Source organism: Neolamprologus multifasciatus, chromosome 13 (assembly GCF_963576455.1).
Source record: "Neolamprologus multifasciatus chromosome 13, fNeoMul1.2, whole genome shotgun sequence".
Taxonomy (NCBI): Eukaryota; Metazoa; Chordata; class Actinopteri; order Cichliformes; family Cichlidae; genus Neolamprologus; species Neolamprologus multifasciatus.
In genome coordinates, this window is record NC_140451.1 from 13,791,461 (window position 1) to 13,816,944 (window position 25,484).

General features: G+C 41.3%; 3 protein-coding genes across 5 annotated transcripts in view; 1 reads left to right on the plus strand and 2 right to left on the minus strand.

The window, feature by feature from the left end:
• mrps6 (mitochondrial ribosomal protein S6) lies at positions 1-5,807 on the minus strand. The gene is made up of 2 exons (XM_085181983.1): positions 5,335-5,807; positions 1-123 (listed from the first exon to the last, which is right to left on the minus strand). Exon 1 carries the CDS (start codon positions 5,671-5,673, stop codon positions 5,341-5,343), a length of 333 nt encoding a protein of 110 aa, XP_085038109.1. The 5' UTR covers positions 5,674-5,807; the 3' UTR covers positions 1-123; positions 5,335-5,340.
• A 334-nt stretch (positions 5,808-6,141) lies between these two features.
• Positions 6,142-17,967, plus strand: nolc1 (nucleolar and coiled-body phosphoprotein 1). 2 transcript variants are annotated; one of them, XR_014877454.1, is made up of 15 exons: positions 6,142-6,299; positions 6,591-6,646; positions 7,252-7,403; positions 7,514-7,623; positions 7,724-7,838; positions 7,925-8,052; positions 8,176-8,293; positions 8,691-8,810; positions 8,914-9,003; positions 9,098-9,352; positions 9,473-10,582; positions 10,709-10,836; positions 10,910-10,993; positions 11,104-12,603; positions 15,105-17,967. XR_014877454.1 is itself a non-coding variant. In XM_085181964.1 (14 exons), the coding sequence occupies exons 1-14, from the start codon at positions 6,189-6,191 to the stop codon at positions 11,260-11,262; spliced, it is 2,736 nt and encodes a 911-aa protein (XP_085038090.1). In that variant the 5' UTR covers positions 6,142-6,188; the 3' UTR covers positions 11,263-12,889. The 2 variants fall into 2 exon arrangements, 1 of the variants encoding a protein (XP_085038090.1); XM_085181964.1 differs by lacking the exon at positions 15,105-17,967 and having other exon boundaries at positions 11,104-12,889.
• micu1 (mitochondrial calcium uptake 1) overlaps positions 17,506-25,484 on the minus strand; it is a 37,582-nt gene continuing 29,603 nt past the window's right edge. For both annotated transcript variants that reach the window (XM_085181975.1, XM_085181974.1), the window contains 5 exons: positions 25,052-25,252; positions 23,008-23,145; positions 21,599-21,707; positions 18,530-18,619; positions 17,506-18,330 (listed from right to left, as the gene is read on the minus strand). In XM_085181975.1, the coding sequence (XP_085038101.1) occupies positions 18,170-18,330; positions 18,530-18,619; positions 21,599-21,707; positions 23,008-23,145; positions 25,052-25,252 (699 nt within the window). In that variant the 3' untranslated portion in view covers positions 17,506-18,169. The remainder of the gene's footprint in view (positions 18,331-18,529; positions 18,620-21,598; positions 21,708-23,007; positions 23,146-25,051; positions 25,253-25,484) is intronic.

Genomic DNA, 25,484 nt, shown 5'->3' on the forward strand with positions numbered 1-25,484 from the left:
GACAGAAAAAAGTATTTTATTATCACATATGATATTACATCCAAGTCGATGCATGCAGCTAATGAAATAGGTGAAAGAAGGAAGTGTCACATGATTCATCTTCTGCATGTGATCTGTTGGAACCTGCGAAAGACAGAGAACAAACATTATGTAGGGCTAAACGTTACAGCAGAGTCAGCATGAACCTAAGATAACACACTTAAAAATGTGCAGTGAGAGAATACTGAGCATACTAACAATATCGATGACTGACTTTGTGTTTGTCTACTGCGTGTAGACATGTTCAGAAATATTGTCACTGATCAATAAAAGCTGCTGATGGAATTCTTTATAAGTTACATGTGATCTTGTATAGATTTCTATTCCTGTGGCTTCTGTTAGTGCATTTCAAGTTCACTCATGTGAGCCTGCGGTGAAGGTTTTTTTCCATGAGATTTCTGTTCTATTGTCCGTTTCTCAATCAACAAGTCAGTTCGTTTAACATCAGTAGTATTTCATTGAGAAATACTAAGAAATACTTTAGTCTTGAGCTATCAGAAATATTCAGAAGAGAAAAAAGGCGAGTCTTTTCACAGTTGAGCAGCATGCAATATTTGTCAAAAGAACAAAACCTTTTTAAGTGTATTTGCGTGCCACATTAAAGTCAGATTTTAAACTTCTTTTAACAATGTTAAAATCAAAACAATATTAACAAATGCAGTAATTCGTCCATCTATCCAACCATTTTCTTTCACTTATCCACTTATGTATCTTCTTGGAAGGTGTTCTGACAGTATTGCATCTCCTGGATGAGGTAGATTTGGTGTGTGTGTTTAAGTGTGGTAGTGTAACAGTGAGTGTGTGTCTGTAAAAAAGCATGTGATGGCTGCAATGAAGAAAAGCAAGCTAATCGGGATTCTCTGAACTGAGGTTTGGCCTGTTATTTGATGCGACGTTTCCTGCTGCAGAACACAGATGTTCTGATATCGTGGATGTAAATAATTAATGTTAATTACTAATGTTAGAATAATTCAGGGGCCAGCCGAACAGCACTGGGTAATTGGTTCAAGTTTTATTGGCCCAATAAAAGTGCTTTATATTTTAAAACATTAACAGAATGTAATTAGTAGACTTTAAATAATTGCAATCTGCAAAATAATGTTACTAAAGCCTTGAAATAAATAGGGTGTAGTACACCCCATGCCCCCCCTTTAGACTCACCCCTGCTTACTGTTGGCATCAGTGTGACAGAAAGGATGGCTGTCGTCAACCTCCATTAGGCTGTCTTATTTAAACATTGTATGAGACTAAGTTAAAAGTTCAGTTGCATAAATATAATTTTATTGTAATTTCTATAGCTTTATTGTAGATGTGTTGCTGTGTTATGCAAACTGTAGTGGGTGGGAGCAGCTAGAAAGTTCACTTTTCTTCCTGTTTGCACTTGTTGATCAACGGTTTTGATGAAGGACAGTTTTTCCCAGTAAAGGCCTTTGTGGTGATTACAGGAACAAGCACTGCTGTTTTGAACGCTTGAAACATGTTTTCGTTCACGCCACCTGATCGCACCATCTCTGCAACAGCTCCGCCCCGTGGCATAACTTTCTGTCTTATTTTAAAAGATATTTTTAATTGTCATTCTTTTTATTCGCACATGTGATCCTAGATATGTTTCTAATGCAGGTCTGTTTTTAAAATCACAAATGTGGGAGAAACACCTCTTCTTACATGGATTAAATAAAACATCGGAGAAAATAATTTCTCCTGGGGAAGTTTTTTAATGGAATTATCCAAGTTACAGCCCTAGTCAATATTAAAGTGTTGTGACAGGAGCAATTTTCCACCTCTGTTAACTGAAGGGAAGTGCTCACCTTTAATGACGAGCTAATCAGCACAGGAAGTGTACTTATTTCCTCCTAAATGTATCAGAGAACGCAAACAATAGTGTCTTTTGTTCTCTACAGTTTAAACAAAAGCATTCTGAAATAAAACAACACCGGCCTCTGATAAGCAACCACTAGGACTGTTCGATATAACGATATATATCGGATGACGATATAAAAACATCTATGTTCATTTTACGCTATGGTTTGTTTTGTGGTGTCGCAAAATAAACTGTTTACGGCAATATTTTTTCATCGTTCTGATGGTCACTGTAGTGGCTATATTAATTTCTTAAAGTTCTCTCTTTCTCTTAAATGTAATATAATCACACTACTGACGGACAAGCGCCTCTTGCCGCTAGCAACAGCGACGGTAACAACATCGCGTGTCCGCTTGTTTATGTTCCACATAAACCTTTCACAATAAAGCTCAAGATCCTGTAGAGACTTTTCAAAATAAATTGAATCACGTGAAAGAGCAATTATTTAAGGATGAGAAGTAAAAAAGAGCCGCCAGGTGCTAAAAAATAAGCCTTAGACTCAAACGTTAGAACAGGCAACCCGCAGCACGCTGTGTAATAAATACAAAGAAAAAGGGGGCCGTTACAACTTATGTCTAAAAATGTATAGTTTCATGCATCGGTTAAAACACTCGACTCCGGGTAAAGGACACGCAGCTGGAAACACTTCACGCAAGTCGAGCTGCCCGAGATTCACAGAATTTACAGAAAATGTTACATTTTTGTGATTTATATAGTTATCGGACAATAGAATTCTTATATCGGGATATGAGATTTTGGTCATATCGCACAGCCCTAGCAACCACCACTGTTGATCAACACAAATACTGATGCATAGTATTGTGGTTATATTAGAGCACCACAACGACTGTATTAAAAGGTCAGTTCAGACTTAACAGTAAAATCCCCTACTCCCAGTTCCTGTTGATTATAGCATTTTAACTATTAGTTTAATTAATCACTTCATGGCGAAAGAATACAGACACTTATTAGTAGAGGCTGAAAGATTTATCAGTCAACTGTAATTATCAGGCATTATTGTCCTATCACCCATATTTCTGTTGGAATATATGTAGTGAAGCTATTATAATATCATTGTGTATGCGTACATGTCTAGTTAAATCCATTTCAGACAAACAGATGGAGGGAGGAGAAGGGGGGTGCTTATCTGTTTTCAAGAGGCACGAGGGAGCTCAATATTTTTACTTTAATGGTTTTCTGGAAAGAATCAATCATTTAAATCCTGATTAAATTGCTTCAACAATGACACCTGCAGGCAAGGCGAGAGATGACAGGGCTGTGTCTGTAGGTGTAGGGGGTAGATGAGGAGGACAGCACAAACTCAGGGCAGGACCTCTTATTAGAGCTTAACACACATCTATGTTTGTCTGGAGGATCTCATGTGGATCTGCGGTTGTTGCAGACATGCAAAATGATCCTCCCTTACAAATCAGCAAGCAAACGAAATAAATACAGACACTGTGTTTGTGAAAACTAATCTTATATGAACCGAATGCATGAACTTGTAGTAAAGTAATACACTCACATATTACAGGGATGGTGACTAATGAACTGATCATTTATTTAGAGGATTATCTTTGTGTTTGGCTACTTCATGTGTGAGGGTCATGTCCACAAACACACAACTGAAATACTTTTGTAATATTCATTCACATTTTTACACTCCTGCCTCGTTTTCACAATAAGTTAGTTTGCAGTCACTAAAGCTATAAAGCAAACAACTGGTTTAATGAATTTGGTTAATTTGTTTTAATACATTATCACACTATATCATATTCCCTTCTGGTATGAGCAAGCGAGGAGGCTGAGGGTGGAGTTTACAACCAAATGGACTTAACCATCTGTTGTAACCACATGGGGGAGTTTGTTTTTTCTAATTATTGTCCCTGTGCAGCAATGATGCACAGAAAAGAAGGTCAGACACCAACTAGGGAGAATCAGAAGGACAAACGGAACAATACTGTCATCCCTTATGTAGCAGGTTTATCAGAGAAACTCAGGAGTCTTCTCCAAGCACGAGATCCCAGTGCACTTCAGACCCAGCCACGCACTCAGACAAAAACTGGTTCATCTCAAAGACAAAACTACCAAACAGAAACTTAACAACGTGGTGTATGCTGTACAGTGCAGCGAGAAATGCTTTGGACAGAGAAGACAGATGGTTTGAAAGAGGAGTGAAAGAAGCCATCTATGTCCACTGTGAACATGAGCAGGGCTTACAAAACTAACTGTCTGCCATCTATAATCCAGTTTTGAGGTTGGTATGTCTGTGAAGGTTCTCAGTCATCCAGGTTATCGTAGTCTAAGGAGCTTGTACAGAACAGCGTCTGGACTTCTTAAAGTTGCTTGAAAAGTTTCACCTCTCATTCAAGAAGCTTCTTCACTTCTAATGTCAAATGGTGGAGAGTCCCATATTCAAGTCCTATGGGAGTGTCCCCCTAAGAGTGACATGGATCCCCTAATGTCCACTGTGAACGACCCTCTTTGAACAGAGCCCGTGGCTTACAACACCAACTGTCTGCCATCCAGTTTTGAGATCCCTTCCCAGACGCCTTAAAGCCCACTCACATCCTGGGCCTGTTGACCTCAGAAAATAACATGATAGGGTGAAGCCTTGGCTGATTGTGACCTACACCCATTTTCACACCTTTGCTCATGCGATTAGGTAGAGGATCATTAGGGGGTCCATGACACTCTTGGGGACACTCCCATAGGGCTTAAAATCCGAGACTCTCCACCAATTGCGCTTAGAACTGAAGAAGCTTCTCAGATGAAGGGTGAAACATCTTCAAGAAAACTTAAAGAAGTCCAGACAGATTACTGAGAACCTTCACAGACATATTGTCCGTTTTTTTCTTTTTTCTTTTCTTATGTGTTTAAAATGCTTTAAATCAGTTACTAGAGGTTGTATTCGGTTGCTTGTTCCCTGATATCCATGGATCACAGAAGTGACTTTTCCCCTCAAATACACAGCAGTATTCCTTTCTGTCTGAGCTATTTAAAGGTCGAATTAATCATCAGTGCTAAAACACTTTATTACATGCATGCTCTGTGTGTGTGTGTGTGTAAGCGATTTTCTTCAAGAAACCACTGATAAGTTTTCACTACTGTAAAAACTAACCTTCTCTTTGTCCTCCTTCTTGGGCTGTACATGAACAATAATGGCGAACTCACAAATGCAATAATCTAACTGTAATGGTTGATTTTCTTCAGATTTAACATTTTTCTGACTCTAGACATCGATTGGGGCTCTACATTAACTGCTCAACTGTGCTTCTGTTTGGAGTTAAGTGGCCAATAAAGCAGAGTATTTCATATTTTACTACAGCCCAAAAATACACGCATGTAACAGACAGATGTGGTGATAAAACAGCACTGTGTTTCACTCTGAGCACCAGTGATTTTAAACACCTCCGCCATTAATTAAGCCTTACATTTAATCACTTCTGGGGTCCGCAGCAGTTACTGTTGGGGACCTGGGCGTCTTTCTTCAGCACAGTGGGCCTCACAACGTCCACATCACGGTGCAGGTGATCCAGTACGCTAGAGAGCATGCTGGGAGCTGCGTAAAAATCCACCAGAAAGTAAGTCCCTCGGCTGTGCCTCTGGTTGTGTTTGGTCATTCTGTAGGGCAGCTGTCTTTCTCCCAAGTTCTCCAGGTCTCTCACCAAGGCGCCCCGCTCCATTAAGATCTCCACCGTCCTTCGCAGAGCTGCCGCCGTCTCCGGCCGCTGCATTTGTTTCAGGATCAGGGCCAGCTCGTACCGAGGCATGGCTGCAGCGAAGTAATACCCGACTCACACGTTTAATTCAGCTAGAACTGGGCTGTCATTGCCACACTGCTCAGTTGAAAGGCGACATGTTATGACACGAGGGGCACGAAAGGGCTTTAGTGATGACGCATAAAGCGTGCGCCTTCGTGGGCAACAAAGCTTACTAAATATAAAAAAAAGTCGTTTATTTTTTTTAAATGTGGCGTTAAATCTATAAATAGGTGTATTTCAATAATAAAAATTCGCACCTTATTTAGCATATCCACATATTTTACTCGTATTGTTTTAGGAAATTAGTCACGTGAGAGCAACCCGAAATATTTGTAAAGTTTTTTAAAGGATTTTTAAAATCACAATTAGTCAGTGGAATTGTGTTTTATTTAGTTTTCTGACATTTGGAAACCTTTAGAAACTGGTATTTATTTTTTTTACTGAAGCGTGGATACGTCGACACCAAGCGCCTGCTCACAAGTGCCTGATTCCGTCACTTCCTTTTCCAGAAGAACGTGTTGAAGATGGCGGCGGAGAAGTCGGTACCGAGTGATCTTTTCAAATGCGTGTACTCGTTTCTGGTGGAGAACAAGTTCACCAAGGCGGCTCAGGAGTTCTTGAAACAGACTAAAGTGGTGAGTAGCCTACGCTGTGTGGCGGTGTGTGACGGACACGTCCTGTCGCCGGTACTAGACGTTAGGTCCAGGCGGCACGAGGGGTAAATACGTACAGGTTACCGAGCCGGTGAAGTTAGCACGTGTATCAGCTGCAACCTGCTTTTGGGCTAATTAACCGTCTCAGTGCGTTAAAGTGTAAATACTGCAGCGTGTTTATACTTTTTAAATTGTGATTTGTGGAGTTTTAGTCACAAATTCAAAGTGCTGCAAGGGAATTATTAACTTACTACTTCACGTGTTTCTCTACAGGCTCCGCAAGATCAGAATGAGGAGAGACTCGTCAATATCTACAACTTCTGGGTGAAGTGAGTTGCTTATTAATATATATATATATTTTTATCCGAGAGGGGTTTTTCAAATAAAAATATGAAGCACATGACCAAGCTGACTTTGTGTCGATAAGTATGTTCCTTTAAAAATGTATTGGTACAATAGAAATTTCACTGCTGCTCTCCTAGTGTCCAAGGGTCTGTTAACACTCGTTGTTTGAGGATTATCAGAGAAAAATCTAATACAATATAAACACAACCCTTTTGTTGTTCTACAAAATTGAACTGCTTTTTGTTTAGACAAATGGGAAATGAAATGGTTCTTATATAGCACTTTACTACTCTACTTGAATGTTCAAAGCATTTTATTCAACATGCCAAAGAATAGTTTACCATGCAGAGTGGAGGGATTCAAACAGTCTCTCTCTCACTAACTCGGTGTTCAGTTTTTTGCCCAAGGACACTTTGGTATGCAGGCTAACGACTAAAGCATTATTATTTGCATATCTTTCTACTCTGGGAAAGGGAGTGCCTTTTATCCCGTTGAAGTGGGGTTTTTTTTTATGTTAATATAGGGTGGTGTTGCATACTGTGTGTTAATATAATTATGTGCTGTATCATTGAAACTCTATTTTAAATAGATCTCCCGAAGCCAAAAAACGAAAGGTGCCGCCGAACTGGACGGGTCCGTCAGCCAAGAAGGCAAAAGCCAGCACTGAGAGATCCAGCAGTGAAGAGTCAAGCAGTGAGGATGAAGAGGCTGGTGCAAAACAAACTAAAGTAGCTACTGCAGGTATAACCTTCATATTTGATATGGATAACTGAAAGGGTTGGCTGAATTCTGCTAGTAATGTGCATTCTGAAACACTGTGATATTACATTTTTCCTCATTCTACATTTTAGCAGCCAAAAAGGGGCCTGCTAAAGCAGCAGCTACTAAAGCTGCATCCAGCAGCAGTGAAGACTCTAGTGACTCTGAGGAGGACAAAGCTCCTGCAAAGCCTGCTGCAAAGGTAGAAGGAAGCATCAGAATCAGACATTCTCATGATAGCCTGTTATTGCTACATTATCTTGTCTGTTATCCTTTTATTAAAATGTAGTGTCTGTTTGTAGGCACCTGTGAAACAACCTCCTGCTGCTGCAGGTAGCACAAGGAAAAAGGATAGCAGCTCCAGCAGTGAAGAGTCTGACTCTGAGGAAGAACAAACCACCAAAGCTCCTGCACAAAGTAAGTCTATATTGAGTAATTTGTTTAAGTTAAGATTGGGAAAATCTTGGGTTATTTAATTTACTGTATGCATTTCTGAATAACAGAACCCAAGGCTGGTGCAGTCACAACACCCAAAGCAGCTGTTGCTGCCAAAGGTGCAGCTCAAAAGAAGAAGGAGAGCAGCAGCAGCGAAGACAGCTCCTCAGATTCTGAAGATGAGAAGCCAGCCAAGGTACACAGGGCCTTCTTTATGTTGTTATGTGTTGTTGATTGTCTCACACTCAGCCAAGTGTGGTGTGTAGCGGATAAATGCATGCAGCAGATATTAACAGCATATTTCCATGTGTTCTGTCAGGCTCCAGTCAAACCGGCTCCAGTCAAACCAGCCCCAGTAAATAAAGCTGCTACTGAGTCAAGCAGTGAAGACTCTTCATCAGAGGATGAGGCTCCTCCCAGCAAAAAACCCAAAGCAGGTGTGTTTTCATGCTTTCTTACAACTATACAAGCTGCACAGTAACAAAAGTCTGGTTTGAAAAGATGTGAGGCACACTTGCATCAGCGACAAACCTGGGAAGTGAATCCCAATCAAGTCTTTTTAGCCTATTACTGATGTGCGTAAGTTCGACAGCTATATAAAAAAATAAGTGAGATTGAGTTCACGTTAATTACAACAGTCCAGTTCTGTCCATATCATGATCATAACACCAGTCTGCCCTGACTGAATTATACCCAGAGCTGTTCACTTGGTCATCTCTGGAATGATCTGTGATTATCAGAATTAGAATATTTTATTGATCCCTAGGGGAAATTATTTATTAAAATATATTTGTATTTGTTTTTAATGCTGACGATCTACATTTGTCCTTCTAGGAGCATACAGTGCTGTACCACCTCCTGCTTCAATCCAGAAAGCTCCTGCTGCACCAGCAGCAAGCAAGGCCAAGGACAGCGACTCTTCAGACAGCAGTGATGACGACAAAAAGGTGGCAGGTAAGTGGGCTCCTTTTTTTTTTTTTTTTTTTTTTTTTTCTTCCCCCACCTTGACTTCTTGGTGTTTATTGTTGGATGTCTAACAGCATTTTAACTTGCACAGCAAAACCAGCCCCCGTAAAGTCACCTGCAGCCAAACCTGGAGCGTCCAAACCTGCTGCAAAGAAGCAGGAGTCCAGCTCAGAGAGCTCTGGTATGGATCACAAACGTCACTCGCTCATTTCCCATCTTAAAATGATGATCAGTTTGTGACAGTGAATGTTTGTAAATGTCTCTCATCTTTCTAGATTCCAGCTCAGAAGAGGAGATGGCTAAGAAGCCTGCAGGTAAAGCAGCCCCAGTCAAACCTTCTCCAGCTAAAGAGGTGAAGAAACCTGCAACAAAGGTGACTCCTGCTAAAGCGGCTCCAGCTAAGTCCGCTAAAGATGAATCCTCCGAGGAGGACTCCAGTTCAGAGGAGGAGGCGGCAGCAAAGAAACCCCCAACCAAAGCTGCACCTGCCAAGACTACGCCAGCTCAGAAAGACGAGTCCTCGAGCTCAGGTAGGAGATGCACATTTTGGGTATTTGAGCTTCAGAAGTTAAATATGACCTAATATAATTTCTGATATTAACCCTATATTGTTTGCAAACCTTCATGACAGCATTGATCTTGCTTTCCAGATTCAGATAGCAGCTCTGAAGATGAGGCCCCAGCAAAGCCTCCCACAAAAACCGCAACCCCATCCGCAGCTTCTGGAGCATCTAAACCCCAAGCCAAAGCAGCAGAGACCAGCTCTGATTCGGAGGACTCCTCTGAGGATGAGGAAGAGCCAGTGAAAGCCAAGCCTGCTAAAACGGCTACACCAACTTCAAAGCCTGCAGCAAAGCCCCCTGCAGCAGCAGAGAGCAGTTCAGAGTCTGACTCTTCGTCTGAAGATGAAGAAGAGCCTGCTAAGACTAAACCAGCAGCAGCTAAGCCAGCTTCAAAGAGTTCCACCCCTGCAGCTAAGCCTGCTGCTGCAGCAGAAAGCAGCTCTGACTCCGACTCATCATCAGAAGATGAAGAACCGGCCAAGGCCAAGCCAACACCAGCTAAGCCTGCAACACCAGCTTCAAAGAAGGCTACTCCGGTAGCAAAGGCTACTCCTGCAGCAGAGAGCAGCTCCGACTCTGATTCCTCCTCTGAAGATGAAGAGCAGCCAGCCAAGGCTAAACCTGCAGCAGCTAAAGCTGCTACTTCAGCCTCAAAGCATGCTACACCTGCAGGAAAGGCTGCCCCGAAAGAGAGTAGCTCAGAGTCCTCTTCTGAGGATGATGAAGAGCCAGCTAAGACCAAGCCAGCAGCAGCTAAGCCTGCTACGCCCGCTTCAAAGCCCGCTACTCCTGCAGCTAAGACTGCTGCTGCAGAAGAAAGCAGCTCTGACAGCTCAGACTCAGAGGATGAGGCAGCTAAGAAACAAGCTCCAGCTGCTGCCAAGAAGCCCGCTCCTGCAGCTGCGAGAACAACAAAGGCAGCGCCTGCAGTCAAAAAGGCAAAAAAAGCAGAGGAGAGCAGCTCTGATTCCTCAGATAGCTCTGATTCAGAGACGGAGACCCCCGTGACTAAGCCTACAGTTGCCAACGGCAAGGCAGAAACTCCCAAGACAGCAGCAGCGTCAGCGAAGGCTGCAGCAAAGCCAGCAGCAAAGCCAGCAGAGTCATCATCCAGCGACAGCAGCTCTGAGGAGAGTTCATCAGATGAGGCTAAAGTGCCACGTAAAGCAGCCACTGCACCCAACACCCCAAAAAACAGTAAGTCTCAAACATCTGGTCATTAAATGGGGAAAAAAACTATCACTTAACTGTTGGTCCTTAAGTGTTTAATATTTATAGAAGTGTAGTGTTTACTAAGTATGAGCACATTTTCATCTGATACAGGTACTAATGGAAAAAGAAAAAAGGATGAAGAATCATCAGAAAGCGAAGAGGAAGAAACAGATTTAAAAACACCAAAAAATAAGAAGGCCACAACCACACCACAGACTTTCCCTAAAGCCAATAAGAAGGTAAGACCTGCACAAAGCTAGAATTGAATTAAAGTGAATTGAAATAAGCTGACTGAAACATTTTGTTTTCCAGTCTACCAACGTACCCTTCCGTAGAATAAAAGACGACGAAGTAAATGTGGACCCGCGCCTTGCAGACAATTCGTTTGATGCAAAGGTGAATTATTTAATCATAATAATCATTTTTACAGGATTACTGAGCATTATAGTTGTTGAGGTGGCAGATAAACAATCTTTTTTTTCTCTCTTTATAATGTTCTATTTCAGATGGGAGCCAATGGAGACTGGGGCCAGAAAGCTAACGATGTGCTCAAGTTCACAAAAGGCAAATCATTCCGCCACGAAAAGACAAAGAAGAAAAGAGGAAGCTACCGCGGGGGAGCCATCTCCACTTCAGTCAACTCCATTAAGTTTGACAGCGACTGAGAAAGTCCACAATCTCCCATTTCAACTGTACTGTACCGAACAGATCAGGAATACAAGTTGTCTGCTCAAACCACCCTCTTGTAAACAGTCTCTCCAGCAGCAGCAGCACACTAACAGAAGATGGTCCATCACACTGAACTGGCCCTTTGATTCAACTTTGATTTAGTCTGTAATGGAGTTTACATTTAGCAGAGCTGTGGCAGCAGGGAAATGTGCTCCCAACTGTGACATTACTTATAGCCACTAGGTGGCTGCAGCCACTGGCTAATGGAGAAAATGTTTGGCTCTTTCTGCTTGTTTTCACAACCTTCTTTCTTCTTAAATGGTGAATGTTTGTAACATTAATCAATCTTCTTGTCTAGGTATGATCGAAATCAATCCATCTATACGTGTTCTTCATTTTGGGTTAAAATTTGTTTTTTGTTTAATATACTACATGGATTCTTGATGTTTGTCTCTCTTTTTTTTTGATCCACATTTAAATGTGAAGAGTTTTGGGGCTTTTTCTTAACATCACAAGAAAACCTATCAAGTGGAAATTTTATACTGTATTTATTATGTTTTATTCCACTTGAATCTTTAAGGGCCTCTGAAGGTCTTTTTTTTTTTTTTCTCTGTTCAAGGATTTTTTTTTTCTTTCCCTCCGTTAGGAAGTCCTTTCAGTCCCTCCCTGTACTGTTCAGTGGTATTAAGTATGTAATTCGAACATAAAGCCATGCTTGTTTCAGTTATTTGATTATCGTATGAGATCCTGTGTACCACTGTCATTTTTTTTTTCACACCTCAATCTGTAAATAAAGATTAAACAATATACTGGTGATGATTTCATGGACAGTTTGCTCACTGTTTGCTCAGCTGACAGTTTTACATGTGCACAATTGGAGAGGAACTCCAATTTTTAGTATCTGCACATACCAAGTTGTTGTTTGTGTGCTGATATTGTTGTTGGCAAATTAACGGTCTAGAAAGGACATATTTTTAAACTTTAAGCCTTTAAACCCTGAACTGTGGAATAACAGCCAGAAAAATTTCTTTTTAAATGGAGTGCTTATTAAACCTTCAAATGAAATAAATCAATTTGTATATGTTTACATTTGTATCATATTTGCTACATCAGGCTTTATTTTTTGCAACTTATTCTTTAGAAATGTACTTTACAATTGCCACTAGGTGGCAGTGGAGTAGCACTGCCCTCAGCATGACGTTTAGTCAAAGTATGTAAACTGTCACCCGATTCCTCGGGGCAGTTTGTGTCCAGACAGCTCATTTCCTGTTTGTTTTTTCCATCTGTTGAACACAGATGCATAAGTCTGTCATCTCAAATGAACTGAGGCCTGTTAAGTAAGTAAGTAAAATTTATTTATATAGCGCTTTTCACAGATAAAAATCACAAAGTGCTTTACAACACAGGAAATGGGAATATAAAAACAATATAACAGTAAATAAAACAATGTAAAACTATAAAAACAGCATAAGAAGAAATTAATCAAATGCTTTTCTAAATAAAAATGTCTTCAGCTGTTTCTTAAAAGAATGGAGTCCGTGCAGCGAAGAGACAGTGGGAGAGAATTCCACAACCGTGGTGCCACAGTCTGAAAGGCCCGATCACCACGAGTTTTAAAACGAGTGCGCGGTACCACCAGAAGTCTCTGATCTAATGACCTTAAAGCCCGAGAAGATGTATGTGGTTTCAGCAGGTCAGATAAATATTGAGGAGCCTGACCATGTAGGGCCCTAAAGGTTAGAAGTAAAATTTTAAAATGAAACCTAAAATTTACGGGCAACCAGTGAAGGGAGGCCAAGACTGGAGTGATATGTGATCTTCTCTTGGTGCCTGTTAAGAGACGTGCTGCAGCATTCTGCACAGTCTGAAGACGATTTAAGGCTGATTTGTTAAAACAAGTAAAAAGGCCATTACAATAGTCTAAACGAGAAGAAATAAAAGCATGAATAATCATCTCAAGTTCAAGCTTTGATACCATTAGTCTGAGTTTAGAGATATTCCGTAAATGATAAAAACAGTTTCGGACCAGCTGCTTAGAATGTTGCTCGAGCGACATCGAGCTGTCAAATATGACACCGAGATTCTAAGGCTTGATTTTACAGAAGGAGCTAAGAAGCTGATATGCTGTCTAATTTCTGGGACCATGTGGTCTGGAGCAATAATTAGAGTTTCTGTTTTATCAGAGTTTAGTTGGAGAAAATTGTCATATAACCATTTGTTGATTTCTGTCAGGCAATTTATAAAACTCAGACATTTTGAAGGAACAGTATAGTTGGATGTCGTCAGCATAGAGATGATAGGAGATATATTTATAGCGCTTAATAATTTGGCCTAGGGGAAATACATAAAGTAAAAAGAGAATTGGACCCAGGACAGATCCTTGAGGTACCCCACACGGCAAAACTGTTGATTCTGATGTGACATGATTCATGCAAACAGTAAAAGATCTCTCAGACAGATATGATATAAACCATTTTAAAACAACACCAGTAATCCCAAACAAGTTCTCGAGTCTGTTTATCATGATACTGTGATCTACAGTGTCAAAAGCAGAGCTGAGATCCAACAGGACCAGCACTGTGTACTCTCCAGAGTCTGCTGCCATCAAGATATCACTAGATAGTAAGGCCGTTTCAGTGGAATGCAATTTACAAAAACCAGACTGGAAAGTGTCCATAACAGCATTTTTATCCAGGAAATAGTTAAGTTGTTCTAGTACTACTTTTTCTAAAATTTTCGATATAAAAGGCAATTTGGATATTGGCCTATAACTGTTAGGAAGAGATGGATCCAGCTGAGGTTTCTTTAATATTGGCTCAACAATAGCTTGTTTAAAGAAGCTGGGGACTGAGCCAGTATGAAGAGAAGTATTTATCATTTCCACAATACAGGGGCCAATTGAATCAAACACACTAGTGAAAAATGAAGATGGAAGGACATCAAGGGGGCTTGAAGTCTGTTTTATATGACAAAGCAGGCCTCTGATGTCTTGTAATGTAACAGGAGTAAAAGAGGACCAAGTATCAGAGGAGAGCAAGTTGAAAGTTTGATATTGAGAAGATGATGGAGAGATATTAGACCTGATGGCAATGACCTTATTTCTGAAATAGTTCATAAACTCATTGCATTCGGACGTTGAGTGAACTGGTGCACAAGGAGCATCGGGAGAAACAATACTCTTAATTGTTTTAAACAAGAATTTAGGATCTTTCTTTTTTGAAGCTATGAGGTGTGAAAAATACTCTGTTCTGGCATTTTTCCATGTCATTTAGCAAGAGGACAGATTCTTTAAGGTGTAACTTATAAACCTCAAGCTTGGAAGCCTTCCACAAACGTTCTAGCTTGCGACAGTATCTCCTGAAATTACGAATGTTTTCATTTAACCAAGGATGAGATTTCAGACATAGGACAGTACTTTTTTTCAGAGGTGCCACTATGTCTAAAATAGAATTACACTGGTTATTAAAGGATGAGACAAGAGAGTCCAAATCCTTGTAAATCATTTCAGCGTCGAACATGGCAGAGAACCTTTTGCCGGCGTTCTGGTTTATGATTCGCCTTTCAACCGTTATTTTGGGAGCCGGGGGATCCAAATAAAACGACAAGTTAAAATATATGCAGCTATGGTCACTCACATGGACATTTTCCACACGAATGTCATTTATATTTAAACCCAAGGAGAAAACAAGGTCCAATGTGTGACCCTTTACATGTGTAGGGCCAGAAACAGGCTGCATAAAATTAAAAGACTCTGTGATGGTCATGAAGTCAGCAGCCATATTACAGGATGCATCATCAATATGAAAGTTAAAATCTCCCAACATTACCACCTTCTTAGATCAGCATGTACAGCTAAAGGGATATTCCAGCAATTTAGCAACACTCTGAAAACAGAGATAAAGACTCAGTTCTACACACCATGTACTGTCCATGCTTAGATTTCAGGTTTTATACCAGATGATCAGGGATTTTTTTTCTCAATTTAAAAAAAAAGACCAGTGGAGATGTTTGGGGGGTTTTGTGTGTTTATTTTTCTTTTCTTTCTTTTTTAAGCACTTATCTAGATTGTACACAAGGGTGGGGACAAGCCTATCCCAGCTGTCATAAAGTGAAAAGGTGCGCTACACCCAGGGCAGGTCACCAGTGTCACAGTGCTTTGGGAGGAAACCAGAACAGGCACAAACTCCACACAGAGAAGCTCAAAACTACCAGGTTTCAACCAGAAAATTCCTTGCTGTGAGGCTAACCACTGCTCCACCTAAATTTTCCCTGATAGGGTAGCATAAATAAGTTCAGTATTACTGTACCTCATCTGGGTTGGTATGCATGAAAAATTCTCAATTGAAATGTTTATCAATATATTTTTATAATGTAATCACATTTTCCTGTTAAAGAAACTCAGACATGACCTCACCTGCATACAAGCAGGTTCCCCTCTGGGACATTAAACTATACATTTATCTGTATTTTACAGTGAACTTTACATGAACAGCTGAGTGGCAGTGTTGGCAGAAAAAACTTGTTCTTGACAGCAGTGGCTGTAAAAAATTTCTGGTTTGCATCAGAAAATGACTGAATATTTAATCTTTCCCTGTAAAACTCTACAAACAGCCTTTGGTGAAAAGTGGATTAATCGCAGTGGATTGGCAGATATTACTCTAGTCAGTGACTGTTTAAATTATTTTTACATTTTATCCTCTTAACTCCTTATGCTCAAGTGGGAAAAGTGATTGCGAGACTAAATAATTTGCAGCCGACTAGCTGATCTCTTATTCTTATTGCAGAGTATATTTTTTCATTAACTCATAATAATACCTGGCAGATAGGAAACCGCATATGACCAAATGAATAATATACTCTCTGGTTTCAGTGCAAAAAGCTTAAGGCTTAGACTGAATGAACAACGCACACCCCGTGCATACAGCTCATATGTACGTACAAGGAGGAAATACTACATGAACCCAATGCACAAAAAGAGCTGTTGACTTATGATCGAGGTCTGCAGTCACTCCAAAAATAGCCTCCTTTGCAAGCCTGGCAACTGCTAACCACTGAGCAATGCTCCAGCGCTCATCAAGCAGAGAAATCTGACAGAGCGTGCTTGCTCGAGGTTTTACATGGATGAACTGTTGAGAAGTGGTTACTGCAGAATGGTTACTGGGCAGTTTTTGAGCACGGATGTAGCTGCTGTTGCACTTGGAGGCTCTGTGCAGCAGCAGTGGGTCAGGAGGTCCTTCAGGGAGTTTTAGAAAGTAAAAGGAAATAGTGTTTTGCTTTGCAGGTTTTAAAGCTCATCATTTGTTGATTTGGGATAAGTGCTTTGAAATTGAATAATTAGGAAAAGGCAGGCAGGCCGGCCACAGCTTTTAAAATGTCTTTTTTAGAATTTCAACATTTCTTTGGACTGTTGGGCAAACATGATCTTCAGCTGTATGGGGAAGGAATTACCACAGGCCTTCTTATGGGGAAGGAAGTGCTGCAGAGCAAAACAGCACAGAAGATAGAATCTGAACATTTCTTTTTGGGTCTACTTTGCAAGCCAAACAAATCAATAAATAATTTGATTAAATGAAAAGAAAAGTTTCACAAAGCTGGATATGAGACTCTCCTAGTTAATGTTAAAAGCTGGCATAATGAAGATGCATGACTTTCACTGGACAGCCATTCTATGATTAAAGCAGAATGTAAGTGATGCAAAGAAAGTTAAAAGAAAAATAATTTTTCCACTTCTGAGCAATTGAAATGCCAGACAGAAACTCTGAAAAGACCATTGGTGAGGAATACTGATGAGAAGTCCACGTACCTGATCTCCTGCCTAGCAATCACTCCTGAGCACCACTTCCGTCTGTCAGTCGTATTACGTGCGGCAGAGCGAGCCAGCTCGTTCGGGTAAATTGCAGCAGTGTGTGTGCACAAAGGGCTGCAGGACAATCTTTTAATGGGCAGCGGAGGCTGAGGACTGCCCATCCTGTCCATTTCAATTAGGCAAAAATGCTGACTACTCTTGCGCATAGACACACACAGACACACAATAATTTTCTGCGTCTGGAATGAAGTCAAAGCCAGGGGTTACAATCAGCCATGCGTTTTTGCCTGAAAAGTCATTACACTTGACAAATGACTTCCCAGGTGCCCCAACAAATAGTCGTGCTAATCCCTCCCACTGTGCTGTTAAAGAGGGAAAATGGAAACGTGGCAAGCAGAACTCTGTTATTAAGAAATAAAAAGCTTAATCACCATTACATTATTGTAGCATCTTTAATAGAGTTCTTCTTTTAACATCTGTCGTATGTGTTTCCATGGGGAATAATAATGCTAAGAACACAGGGTAAGATGAGCATACTTAATCTTTTATGGGACAACATTATAGGAATAAAGATGCAGACTGAGTGAAGAGGTGCTAACGACATTACAGACGTCTGCTTTGTCCAACCAAAGAAATATCCAGGCTATGTTAACAGCGTAGAACAGATATACTGCAGCCTTTATACAGCTGAAGGTCAAACTAGATTGATTCATCTTTTAGTCTTGCCCTTTTGCTGTAAAATGCATTAAATACAGAAGAGCAAAGTGGTGTTTTTAGCACTTAACAAACAGATGCACTGTTCTGCATTCCTTTATAAAATATGAAAAAAAAAAAAATCAAACATACAAACTTTGTATATTTTCAAACATACAAATACCCATGATGCCTCAGGCAGGCACACTAGAGAAGCCTTTCAGGACACAGTGCACTGCGTCAGGATGCTTCAGCCACAATACTGATAGCTGGAACTACAGCAACATGCGTTAATGATTGATGATGAGCTGCAGTCTTAATTGTCTATTAAACTTCTTAAAACACGTCCAAGCCCTATACACCTGCTGTCTTCCGCTCTCAATTGCAACCGGTCTCCTGTGACATTATGTCTTCGGTGTGGCAAAATCCCAGGCGGTATCCTGGGCACACTTCCACATGGCACGCACAAGCCGAGTGAAGCCCATGTCTTTGGGTTTCTCCAGCCCACGCATGAGCCGCTGCTTCATGATGGCTATGAACTCCTTATTACTAAGCTCTCCATTCCCTAAGGAAGACAGACAGAGAAGGAGAGAAGGGGGAGAGGGGTGATGGACAGGGGAGCGGGATGATGAAATAATAAAGGAAGAGTAAGTAAGACGAAGGAGCTAACTTCCATTTATTGATGATTTCTACCTCCGGAGGCTTTATTTGTGTTTCATAAATATTTAGAGCAGAGAGATATGATGAGACTGTCAGCTACTTACCATCACAATCAAAGAGCGCGAACACCACGTCGCACACGTGATCCGACAGCTCCACTTTTGCTACGGTGCGTGCCACCTGCTTCATGGTGACTGAGAGACAGAGGGAGGAAAGATACACAGATAAAAAGATTCACTGTGAGAGCAACACAGGCACAGACTCACACATGTCAGCACATCAGCGGTGCAAGTAGAGAACAGTGTGTGCAAATCAGACTGCTCTGGATCAAGAAAAAGGGTTTCAATTCGCTGGGGAGGCTATCGGATGGACACATGAGAGAAAGAAGGGGCTGAGAGGAAAAGAAAGAGCGGACCGCTACAGGAAATCCAGCTGGGAATGGAACTGGACTGAGGAAAATATGGAGGATGTGAAAAGACCGAGAATGAGGGAAAAAAACCAAAACAAGGACCATAAACACGCAGTGTCAGTTTAATCAGGATTTACCAATAGTCACAAATGGAGGAGGGCAGGTATGAAAGACGAGTGGGGGTGAACAAATAAAACGTGACAAAAATTTCTCTGCAAATGGTGAGAGAAAAAGATGAGCCAGCACGCCATCGAGAACCTCATTACTGGCCTTCTTTTATATATTCGACAAAGCCATTGTGCAGATCCAGATCGCACACCCACACATGAGAAACTGTTCTGAAAGGGTGTGAAATCAGTGGACTTGAGTGCAAGATGAAAGCAAAGGAAAAGAGAGTAACAAAGACATTAAAAAGCTCAGCTAAGACACGAGCTGCTTCGGGCTCGAAGAGGAGAAAAACGATTTCAGTTCATGGACGGCAGCAGGGTGCAGAGAGTTCACAGACATGTGTCTGCCAGCTCGCTGTGAACCCACAGCATCCTCCCAAAGCCACTTTATGCGAAGTCAAAAACACACTGATACACATACGCGGTTTGTTACTGTGCAGAAATGCCACTGAAACCAAATGCCTGAAAAAGCACCTCGGGGTAGACCCTTCGCTCCCTTAACACAGCAGCTGCTTCATAAATGAATCAGAACAAATGGATGCACAGACAGAAACACATTGAGGTCTATTGATGGACTGAATCACTGCAACAAATGAAGGAAACACAGACTCCTCAAACAACTGCCACAGGTCTCATCTACCGTTTTTGTTCTCACATTAAAAAGATTTTCATTGTCAGCTTCTGACAAATGAATTGAGTAGTAATGAAAGTGTGGAGCCACATAAAGACAGTACGAGTGATTTAATGAATTTAAACTTTGTAATTAGTTTTCAGTAAGCGCTGAAAATAAATTCTTCAGCACTGAGAACAGCATAACCACAGTGAACTCTGTGGGCCATTTTTAAAGTCTTAATATGTGAGATCTTTCAGGGTTTTTTCCTAACTAAACCCCATTTGTGACGCTTTTTATGTGGATGAGTTAACCAACTTTTCAAATTGTCCAGCTGTTGTGTCAAGAACTACTACTGCGCGGTGTGCAATACACTGCAGGTGTTCATGGTATAATGGGGGAAAAAAGGCCAGTTAGTAACTGGAGTTTGGCTCCACCGTAAAAAGTTACACCAATCGCTCTTCAAAAATATTTACCAAAGTTTTATGTCTGTTTGTGCCCCCATTTCTCAATGCAGGAACTCCAGCAACACTTAAGGAAAGAGGAACAACTTTACTGACTGACCAACGGGTTTTGGCTTGTGGCCTTCATCAGGGTCATCCTGATGTCATCATGAAGGCCACAAGCCGAAACCCGTAGGTCAGTCAGTAAAGTTGTTCCTCTTTCCTTAAGTGTTGCTGGAGTTCCTGCATTGTGAATTGTTTCATCCTCTCCATGCACCTTGAAAGTATGTGAAGTTGTGCCAAAAATTTTGCTGTGATTTGTGCCCCCATTTCTGATGAACTATGATCTTAGGGATTACAGTGCCAATAGCCCTATAACAGTCTCCACCCTAATGCCTAAGCTCTCTACAGACTTAATTGTTGTTACGTGTAAAGTGACTGAGGCTGCAAGGCCTCAAAAAGTACTTTAGTATTTGTATCAAGTACTGAGAGAAAGATCATAGTTTACCCATGCTACACTTTAAAATACTGACACACAGAACCCTGAATGATCACCCCCAGTGAATCTCACCTCAGAGTACAATATTATCCAGAAATAGCACTTACCTTTTAAACCGCACTCTAATTTGTGAATCCCAGAGCCTTCAGCTATCAGGGTTGCAGCTTGGATTCAGAAAGTAGACACCCTCTCTACTTTTAAGAAAGACCCCAACTTTCCTTTTTCATATAGATTATAGTTCAGGCTAGATCGGGTGCCCCTAGAACCAGATGTTCACAGAGGTGCCACAGGACCAGTGTGCTCCCTGATGCACTGAGCCCATCTAATCTTTTCTCTTTCACACTCTATATCCCTGTGATTTTGTGCCACATCATTATTCCTTTCACATCTTACGTAGTTTATGCTCTTCCCTCTTTCTCCATGCACCTTTGTGCAGGTATCTTTGGAGCAGCAGGTTTCTTTATGAGTGACTGGCCCCACCAGCCGGTTGAGTGTTTACTGTTCTACTGTAAGCTCTTTTCTCTTTGCTCATCCAAGCCAGTGATGGCTGCAGAGCCTCCCCAGGCTTGTTTGTCCCAGAGGTTATCATCCAGTTTTTTATATTCAATGGTTGTTGCACACCACCCTGCAGTAACGGACTCATGGAGAAAGCAACCATTTAATGATGGGTTAACTCAACCCTAATCATCCATTCACTTGCCCAGTGATAATGCTGGCATGTTTTAGGGGACATCAGCAGCCTGTAGTAGGAGCACAAAGTGATCTGTCATGTGTGCATAAGCAGTTTTTGTGTTTGAATTTGCACAATTCTGCAGGCCCAGGGGAAGAAGTGGTGGATAAATGGATGGACTGATAAAAAGATGACAAATAGCTGAGCTTGGTTTGGGAGAAAAGCCAGGGAAAAAAAGATGTGGGAAGCAGATCTGGCTGTCAGAGTGTTAACAGCCATGAGATGCAGACGACAAAACGGAGAACAGTTAAGTCTAAAGGGGGATAAATTAGGGAAGGGAGAGAATGTCAAAGTAAAGGGTGACTGTGGGTGTACCTTTATCTATGGAGGCTCCAGCCATATGGTAGAAACTCAGAGCTGTGTCCACGTCATTTACGTTCTTCAAGAAAGTAAAGAAGTTCTCCACCTCCTCAAATGTGATGCCCTGTGCGACAAAGAAAAATTGACAAATTTGTTACAAATCCTTCCTGCATTTGTATTTGGGCTATTAGAGCATTCCAAACCTGCGAAAAACAGCCAACTATTGTTAAGACAAGAGCTGCCACTGTAGAATACCACATTTGGAGGACCTTAGGAGTGTGACACAAATGACAAGAGGAAGTCTGCATAAGCTTTTAACACACATGGTTAAACATTGTGCCACAGACCAACAAGGGGACAGACAGCCTAAAGCAAACATGCGCATATACACATATAAACAGACACACAGTCACACAGCTGCTGCACTGCTGATGAGCTCATTTGCAAAGAAAAGTGAACAGCTGGTCTTGGGCTGTGAATAATACTTGAGTCATTTACCTTACAGGTTCTGCCAATACTGACAGACTGACAGCAGGATTGAGGAAGACAGGGTAAACAGTAAAAGAAGGGAAGACAGACAGGGAGCGATGCTTGCTTGCTTTCTGTTCCTTTTCTCTCCTAATCGCTGTATTTAACCATCAGACGTGCCTTATCGTAGCTAAGTCTGACATCTGTGGTGCTTTAATGTATAACAAACAGCTCTGTGACAGTCCAAATCGTTAAATTCAAAAAAATTGAAATGGGACATATTTCGCTGCAACACCCCTGGGAAAACGATATGCACGGGGGTAACTTCAGTCAGTTGACTGATGGGGCTCATTACCGTGAAACCGATCCAGCATAAAAACGGGGTTCATGCAAAGAACTTGAAACAGGAAGGAGATATAAGCATGTACTAAATTTAGAAATTAGGATTTTTACATTACCACGAATGTCTGTGGAGAATTTTTATGCTTAAAGCAATGTGGCTGTAAAGAAATAGTCTTGTCTTTTTTTCTTCTTTCAAAGACTACTCAACTGAGGAGGATAATGTCTAAAAAAAAAAACACAGTGCAATTTTGTAAAGACTCTGAGACGACCAGAGAGGAATGAAGAGAGCTAATTGCACCAATACTGAGGTCATCCCAAAGTAGAGCTAGAGGTGGCTGGAGAGACTGAGTTGGTAAGGTGGATAAGATCAGACACTGTATGTGCTGCCCACTCCCAGTGATGTATTACCTCTCATCCAGTCTCTCACAAAGACTCTCAATGCCCCTGCACAGTCTCCTTTTCCCTTACGCACGCACCGTCTGTCATATATCCTCCCATGTAGGCTAATTAATTAAAACACTCAGAACACCTCATCAAGCGCTGTATCTTACGTCTGAGTGGCTAAGACTTTCAGAGCTACATTTAAGGATGGACGAATGGACATATTTATTTACCTGTGCATCCTTAAACATTTTCTTCAACCCCTTCTGCATCTGCTTGAGTTTACGAGACTGGACGCCGCTGTAAGCCAGCAGCATACCCCCGAACTGCCTCTCAGTGATTCTGCCGTCCACAGGATCGTTCCTCTCAAACTAGGGAGGGAAAAAGAGAGAAAAACAGATCAAGTGCTATGTGGAGGAAGCAACATTTTTAGTAAGGGAGCGCACAGGGAGATGGGAAACAGTAAATACTGATGTCAGGCTTCAAGCTGAGTCACGTCTGGAGCTGGCATTGGTGACATTAAATGTGCATGTGCATTTTTGCAATGTTTCACTGCAACAACAGCATGCCTCTGCTGTGTCAGGTCAACACACTTGATTTATGACTGAGGATGTTTGACATTTCTCTCTTAACTTGTTAACCTCTAGAAATGTTGCATTTCTGGCAGGCAGGATGTGACTAAGCCCCCCCACGTTATAATAATGAGAATGGCACGTATTCTTTGACCTGCAAGTTTGTAAGCATAAGAGTTACAACTATAAAGAGTCGTCATGCATCACTTTGAAGCTGACGGTTGGTCCCTAGCAGACATTCCAGGCTCCAGTTTCCTAGGTAACCCTGTAATGTAACCTGATGATTACAGTATAGCATAAAGTCAGTTAAACCTCAGGGATATCAGTCTGTTCATTTCATTGTGAAACCATTTCATGTGCTTTGATATAAAGGAAAGAAACAAAAGATGCATTGCGAAACTATCCTCATCATTTTTGTTTTTACTTTGTGTGTAAAACCAACTGTCACTACCTCCTTCCTTCCCCCCTCACAGAAACATTTTTTTATTTAATTGTTAGGGTAATTTGGGACTACATATAACAGTAAGATTTGTTTCCTCAGCATGAAAATCCTTCCAGACTGATTTGTTTTTTCTAGTTTTTCCATTTGCTATTGTCCTTGTCACTACTTGTAGCAAAAGATGTTACCTGCAGCCATTTCAGGTTGCACATGTAGTCCAGCGCCTCCAGTATGGCAGAACAATATGATCAGTGTCTGTAAGGTTTGGTGTGTCTCCTAGCACAATTTAAATTGTGTGAAGGAGATACTAGGAGATAGGCTGTGACATGTGGCGTGCTGGACCGGGTCGTATATGGGGATCAACCTTAGCAGCAAGACCAGTATCTGCTCTTTTGTGAAAGGAGGACCAACATGACCACTGTTAGAGTCCTACAATGTAGCTACAAACTGGTCACTGTGCTCATAGGCCAGAGCTGTTGGGTTTGCCTGGCAGCACCAGAACGGGCTTGTCCACCACTGGTGCGCCGTTCTCTACAGAGATGAGAGCACCTTCTCACTGAACATATGAGCAACATCAAAAAGTCTCGAGACACTGTTGAAAACGCTATGAAATGCTAGCCACTTCAATCGCTTTTCTTAAATTCAAGAAGAGTTAAAACTCAGGAACCATTCATTTCATGTTGGCTGCAGTTATTTAATCTGCTTTCACATGAAGTTGCTGAATGTTAAAATAAATTCAAACTTATCTGTTGTATTATGATTTCCCCGAACGAGTACTGAGGTATCATTAAGACCTGACACATAATGCTTCCTTTTCTTGCAGATGCTCAGATCTGAGTCCTGTTCTCTGAGCCTCTGATAATGCCACTCATTATGGTTTGGAGCATCATTTAGGCACTAGGCATGGTAAACACCAGCTCAACCATATGCTCAGCAGCACTGATCAGCTGTTGCTACTGACTTCCTCATCGTTTTTGTTTTTCATTTATGTGTAAAACCACCTGTCACTAGCTCCTTCCTTCTCCCCTGATAGAAACATTTTTTTTTGATTTAATTGGACTCTGGAACGACATATAATACAGACAGTGAGATTGTTTTTCTCTCTGTGAAAAAGTTATTCATTTTCCTCTGCAGCTCCTAATAAGTACAGAGACTTAATATGCATTTAAATTCAAATGGACTGTAACTGTACACATACTGCAGTAAACCAGTAGATGGAAAATTGAAGTTGAATCATCTCCTCATTAATTTTTCCATTTTTGTTACCTCCAGTTTGAGCACGTCGTGCTGCAGTTTCCTTTGAAACTCCAGGAAACTGCCAATGGTGAGTTTGCCCTTCAGATCCCCTCCAAAGAAGTATGTGGTGAGAGCAGAGCTGCAGCCACCTGTCTTCAGGGTATTTCCTGTGGTAGAGCGATCGCGGTGTCGCATACCCATGCTGGTCTGGGAACGAATGATGCTCTGGACCTACACATACAGAGAGCCAAGTGTCAACCAGAGTGTCCGTGCAGACTAAGTTTTAGAGGTAGTTATTAACTACAATATATTCACTACAATATATACTACAGTATGACTGTATAAGACAAACTGAGCTGCATACACTGATGTTAGCACAGACTGCTGAGCACAGCATCTATCGTTCCCTTTGAGAAAGGGTCACACTGGTGGACAGCAGTGTGGGAGCCTACCTTTATTGCTA

What these genes read in the sequence shown, in the direction of transcription:
- mrps6 (XM_085181983.1), bottom strand. Translation starts at nt 5,673, where the DNA reads ATGCCTCGGTACGAGCTGGCCCTGATCCTGAAACAAATGCAGCGGCCG.
- nolc1 (XM_085181964.1), top strand. Translation starts at nt 6,189, where the DNA reads ATGGCGGCGGAGAAGTCGGTACCGAGTGATCTTTTCAAATGCGTGTAC. An exon ending in CAGCAAAAAACCCAAAGCAG is followed by an intron (nt 8,294 to 8,690) that starts GTGTGTTTTCAT and finishes TTGTCCTTCTAG; the next exon opens with GAGCATACAGTGCTGTACCA. An exon ending in TGACGACAAAAAGGTGGCAG is followed by an intron (nt 8,811 to 8,913) that starts GTAAGTGGGCTC and finishes TAACTTGCACAG; the next exon opens with CAAAACCAGCCCCCGTAAAG.